The 5,970-nt window shown below is 44.5% G+C and overlaps 1 protein-coding gene across 1 annotated transcript; it reads left to right on the plus strand.

Moving 5' to 3' along the window:
- Window positions 1–1,558: 1,558 nt before the first annotated feature.
- LOC118473334 (cytochrome c oxidase subunit 2) lies at window positions 1,559–4,588 on the plus strand. Its single transcript, XM_035962568.1, has 2 exons — window positions 1,559–1,892; window positions 2,687–4,588. Exons 1-2 carry the CDS (start codon window positions 1,601–1,603, stop codon window positions 3,079–3,081), a joined length of 687 nt encoding a protein of 228 aa, XP_035818461.1. The 5' UTR covers window positions 1,559–1,600; the 3' UTR covers window positions 3,082–4,588.
- Window positions 4,589–5,970: the final 1,382 nt, after the last annotated feature.

Here is a 5,970-nt window from a genome sequence, read left to right on the forward strand (position 1 = left end):
CTTTTGGCAACTGCAACCATCCATAGCGAGCGACGGAAGATCAATAGGCTGTTTTTTCATAAGTTGATAAAAGGAGAGAGCAGCTTAATGAGAGAAGTAGCAGTGAGGGCGCTAAGCAGGTGTCAAGTTAATTGGTCTGAGAGCCAAGCCAGCTTTCAATTTCAAGTAGTAAAAAGCAGGCATTAAAGTAGGTGAGTAAGTCAAGTTCTCTATATGCTTGAAGCTGATACGCGCCTTTGTTGCCTTCTGTCTTCTTCCCTTTGGTAGTTCTGTTTCCAGCTGAGGAATTGGAATAAATAAGTAAGGCTAACTAAAAGAGAGAAGAGGGTCTACAGTCATTCTATCTCAACACTGAAGAATAAGACGTCTATCCTTACTCTTGCATTAAATAGAATAATCAGAAAGGGAGGGGAGTATAGATAATATAATATAAGGAAGCGCTATATACAGAATTGAATCAGTAAAAGTGGTTTGTGCGCATTCGTTATTTGTTCGTTATTCGCGTGACTGACCGGGTATCCTTATTTGCCTTGGTCCCCACAACGAAGTTCCTCCATAGAGAACCCAACTGCACAGCACCATCGCAAAGGTTTCTTCGTAACTCGCTCGATTAGTCTCACTCAAGAGAACTCATCTACACGGAAGGTCTTTTAAGTGCCAGTTGTACCCGCACAGAAGTTCTGCGCCCTCAACCAGGATGCCTCCTGCAGTAGCATCACAACGAGTCTCACCATGGACAGCTCGCCAGTCTTCTTGCATCAGCCACACCTAATTACAAATGACCTTGGCCTCTCCATGCTCGTCATTTACATTTAAACTGCACACCCCCTTGTTGAGGTCTTACTCCAACGGTACGGCCTCTAGCACATGACCATTCCTCACTCAAGTCATCGACACCCTCGTCGATGTACGTGTTGAAAGAATAAATTCCACTATCTCTCAAACGAAATGAGGTTTTTGAACTCCTATATCACAGAGTTTCATTGATGCCAAAGGGGGTTTTCCTCAAACGCGATTGGAACCAGAATAGGCTGCAAGAATGAAAGAGTAAATCTATCTTAGTCAAGGCGCTCGCTCTGCCACAAAGGGAGGAACTGGAGGAAATTCAGTGTGAGTTGTTGACATCAACCTTTCGCTTCTCGGCAATGTTTCGGTCGTTCATACCAAAAGCGAACAAACCGGGAATGTTTCGACCTATAACTCAACCTGCGGAGAGAGATAGGATCGTAATGGAGGGCTAGGACTAGCCCACTTATTTAACCTGTTATTTGATCCTCTATTTTCCGTGCATTCGCATGGATTTCGGCCGAGACGGGGCGCTATCACTCTTTTCCAGGAAGTCAAACGTTGGCCTACGGTCAATAGAGTCATAAAAGCAGATATCAAAAGCAAAAGCTGTTTTGAAAAAATATCTCATCCTTGAGTTTCTGAGAAGCTAAGTAGGCGACAAGAATGAAATGCTCATCAATCAAATAGCTGCTTTTTTTACGGCCCCCATCTTCGATTCGAGGGCAAGATCTATTCCAATAGGGAATTCGGCATTCCCCAAGGTAATGCTGCGGAACCATGGCAATTAGGATCTCAAGACGCAGCAACACCTATGATGCAAGGAATCATTGACTTACATCACGATATCTTTTTCTTCCTCATTCTGATTTTGGTTTTCGTATCACGGATGTTGGTTCGCGCTTTATGGCATTTCAACGAGCAAACTAATCCAATCCCGCAAAGGATTGTTCATGGAACTACTATCGAAATTATTCGGACCATTTTTCCTAGTGTCATTCCATTGTTCATTGCTATACCATCGTTTGCTCTGTTATACTCAATGGACGGGGTATTAGTAGATCCAGCCATTACTATCAAAGCTATTGGACATCAATGGTATCGGAGTGCGCCTCTTAACGAGGGTGATTTAAGTGCAACGAAATGTACCGGTGGTTCGCGAAGCATCTGGCTTACCGGTCATCTCCCATTCCCGTCGTCGAGAGACTAAAAGAACTATAGCATGCCAGAAACGGGGAGTTGAGGTGGTTAGACCTATACCCCGAAATGCTCCCAGCATAGGAGCCTATGGTTCCATTCTTGTTATTGCTGGAGGTACACATACCTCTTCTCGGTGTGGTGGAGCGATATACGAAAAATAGATGCTAAGCCCGCAATGTCCGATAACGGGGCTTCAGTAGTGAATCTATCGGCACCACAGCAGTGGCATACAACTTTGGACCTAAGGGCCGGCCCCGTTACCTTTCGGAATGGGGGATCCCCGTTGGCAACAACCACGGTAGTAGTTGCGGAACTACTGGGCCAAGAGAGGACAACCTGTTGTTCCTGCTCCTCCTTCTTCGCTTCGGGGACGGAGGTCCTACGGTAGGTAAGAGCACGCACAAGCACTTGGCCGAAGGGGACCAGCGCTTCTACTCCTCCACCGAGGAGCCGTTCTTGCGAGAAGCAAGGGATGTCGTGAACGGTGGGAGGTCAAAGAAAGAGAATTGACCTCTGAATACAGTGATCCTATGATCTAGATAGACTCCGTCCTTTTTTTTTAGATAAGGGTGACTCAAGAGGGGGGAGAACTACCTAACTAAAGAAGAATAACGCTCTTTAAAAATAAGAGTAGGCGTGGAGAGCTTTTTGCGGGGAAACTTGCAAGTCAAGTTTGGGGGGAGGCGGGCGTCGACCCAACCTTATGAGTATTCGGACTATAACAGTTCCGATGAACAGTCACTCACTTTTGACAGTTATACGATTCCAGAAGATGATCCAGAATTGGGTCAATCACGTTTATTAGAAGTTGACAATAGAGTGGTTGTACCAGCCAAAACTCATCTACGTATGATTGTAACACCCGCTGATGTACCTCATAGTTGGGCTGTACCTTCCTCAGGTGTCAAATGTGATGCTGTACCTGGTCGTTCAAATCTTACCTCCATCTCGGTACAACGAGAAGGAGTTTACTATGGTCAGTGCAGTGAGATTTGTGGAACTAATCATGCCTTTACGCCTATCGTCGTAGAAGCAGTGACTTTGAAAGATTATGCGGATTGGGTATCCAATCAATTAATCCTCCAAACCAACTAAACCGGGGAAGCTGAAGCGGAAATGCAATTCTCGGGTGAGGGAAGGCTTCGCTCGCTCGCTCAAAAAGCTCTAACGCTCGTTTACGAGTGGAGTGCATAAGCCCTTATTGAAGTAGGGCGAGGCCTTACTACACGAGCTCGTAAGTAAAGCACGGAACGAGCCTTGTCTACGAAGCTTCGCTTCATCATCTTGCTTGCTTCTGCCGAAGCTTAACGCACTATAACATAGGCATGCATGATGGTATGGTAGGAAGACTCCTTTTAAGGCCGACCACTACATAGGAGCGATAGGAAGCCAAGCCGTCAAAAGGAAAGGCGAGCAGCCCTTATTGCAATAGCAAACGGCCTACTTATAGCCCTATTTATACCCTTTATCGGGGACGGGCCTTACAAGCTCAATAAATTGCAATTCTTCACCTTTTCCTCAGACAGTGGGAATGAATTTTCTTACTTGATTGACATTGACAGATATGTGTACCACACCGAACAAGCAATATGTCATATGCTTGATGTACCAGCCAAGCCAGCTCTTTTTTTCTCCGTTCCCTTATCCTTCTAAAGTAAAAATAAAATGCAAGAGAGTTTGTATTTGCAAATGAAAATGAATATGGATCTAAAAAAAATTATATAATCAATCAATAAATAATAATTGGAATAATATAAAAAATATCCTTCGCGTATTCGTTTAGAATCTTGTTGACCCTACTCGCTTACTCCTATTTTCCTGCTTTCTTTTTCGACAGAATTCATTCTATTCTAACTTTCTTGAAAGAATGGGGTTCTGGGCTCACCCTCTCTTCCTTTTTGAGAAAGATGGGCTGCCCTGGGAGTCTCGCCTTGGTGATTCTTTCTCTCTTGGGGGTCTTCTTCGGTAGCGAATCCGCTCTCATAAATTGGATGAATTCTTCTGGGTCGGCTTCGGGATCCGCCTCTGAGAGTTGGCAAAAGTACCTCAACTTATCGGAGTCGGAGGAAAATGCCGCGTCCGAACCATCCACAAGCCACACCCCGCCGAACCCTGAACCTGAAGCACCATCCATTTCGTTCTTGCGAGAACGAATCAAAAATGTTATTCGCTCATGCCAGCGTATACGAAAATAAAAAATCCTAAAAAGGATTAACGAAGATCTTCACCTTGAAACGGCGAGCGCCGAGAAGCGGGTAAAAATCGCCCAGGTCCTCGATAACATGAACTGGAAAAGGGTTTTCTTTTATACCTATACGGGGGAACCTAAGATAAAGCCCATATCGACTTAACGGTCCACGATTGGGATCGCGCACGAAAAGGCTAAACACAGCCTTTTTCTTGTCCTCGGGACAGCGGGCTAGTCCCGTGCCTGTTTTTTTGAGTTGGGGTACACAATCTTCCTTGTGACTGCCAAACCAGATTTCCGTTTTTAGGGAGAAGGTGTAGTCTTTTTGAACGGTGGTATCGTCAAGAAGAACGAGGCCCGCCCCATTTCTGGGGCGGGGGGAAGGAGAAGTGGGACTGTGGGTCTCCTTTCATTTCATACAACCTGATGGATTCGATGCTTCTTTTTGGCTACCTTTTATATGACTCTGACTATTGCTGTTAATAGATACCTGCTTGCTTCTTGCTTACTGGCAACCTTTATAAGATCTCCACCTTCAAGCTTGAGTACAAGCAGCTCTTTAAAAAAGGGGAATTCCGGTCCCTCCCTATCCTTCATGTGCTCTTTCAAGATCACCCTCGACAGCGCAGTTAGGTCTTAGAGAAGGAACTGATTTACCTAAGTCTAAGTAAGTAGCCAACTTCCGATAATCATTCCTAGCTTTGCGCTAGATTCAGTATGGTGATACACATTTTAGAAATAACAAGGGATAATAGCTCTTCTTAAGAGAATGGCTGCTTTGGGGGAGTTCTCTTTCCCTCTAACCTCTAACTCGAAATTGAATAAGAGAAGACAAAGCTACGCATTCACTCGTAGCACTCGTTAGGCCCCCCATGAATATGCATGGAGCCATGCGCATGATTCCAAGAGCGAGGCGAAACTAAATAAGAATAACCAGTAATGTCACGAATGAATGAAGCAAGCACTTTTAGATGGTATCGATCAGAGCCAATCCACCCTGTTCTTTCCTGATTATCGTCACTTAAATGAAATCCCACTAGCTGAAATAGAATCCGTCAAGTAAGAGATAAGCCAGAGATCCAGATCATTAGAATACGTTACCGGTCCAAGATGGGCCTCATCGCGAAAAAGAGTATGTTATTCCTATCACTAGGAGTAGTAGCGCTAGCGGCGCAGAAGGAGAAAGTAGCTAAGCGCTAAGAAGCTATCTAGAGAGTTTCCAGCTGAGGTTTCCTATTGGTATCGGCGGAGAACGGATCTGAGAACAGCTTCTGATTTTGTTTTGCAATCAAGTGCAGGATGAAATGGAAGATAATCAATGGAATCCAAGTATCTTTGCCTTCCTTCTTCGCTTATTATCTTTGGCCAATGTCCCAAGAATAGGTTGAGAGAGAATATCCCCTAGCTTGACTTCCAACTCTTCACAGAGCAGTCGATTCGGTCATCACATGTTACTGGTTGGATGACGATCGGAAAACTCTTAGTAGGTTGGGATCAAGAAGAAGGATTGGTGCCGGACAAGAGATAAGAATAGAGAGAGAGTGTAATCAAAGCAAGGGATAACGGTCAAGTGCACATTTCATTCATGTCAAGGCTATCTGAAAAGCAAGGGAAATCATGATTCATTGGATTGGCAAATCAGACAGATTTAAGAGCTATACTTGGCTAAAGCATAAGACAATACTGCGGTGAAAGCCTTAAGCCAGGAAAATAAAAAAATGTTAATGAATTATTGACCCTAGTCTAAAGGTACCAGTATCTTTCCCAAGCACCAACTCGCTTTCGATTTTTTATGT

This window comes from Zea mays, chromosome 9, assembly GCF_902167145.1.
Source record: "Zea mays cultivar B73 chromosome 9, Zm-B73-REFERENCE-NAM-5.0, whole genome shotgun sequence".
In the NCBI taxonomy this organism is placed as follows: domain Eukaryota; kingdom Viridiplantae; phylum Streptophyta; class Magnoliopsida; order Poales; family Poaceae; genus Zea; species Zea mays.

Bases quoted from the DNA above. Each gene is read 5' to 3' on its own strand.
- LOC118473334 (XM_035962568.1), top strand. From the start codon at position 1,601: ATGATGCAAGGAATCATTGACTTACATCACGATATCTTTTTCTTCCTC. The intron at 1,893-2,686 runs GTGCGCCTCTTA...CGTCGACCCAAC, and splicing joins TGGACATCAATGGTATCGGA to CTTATGAGTATTCGGACTAT.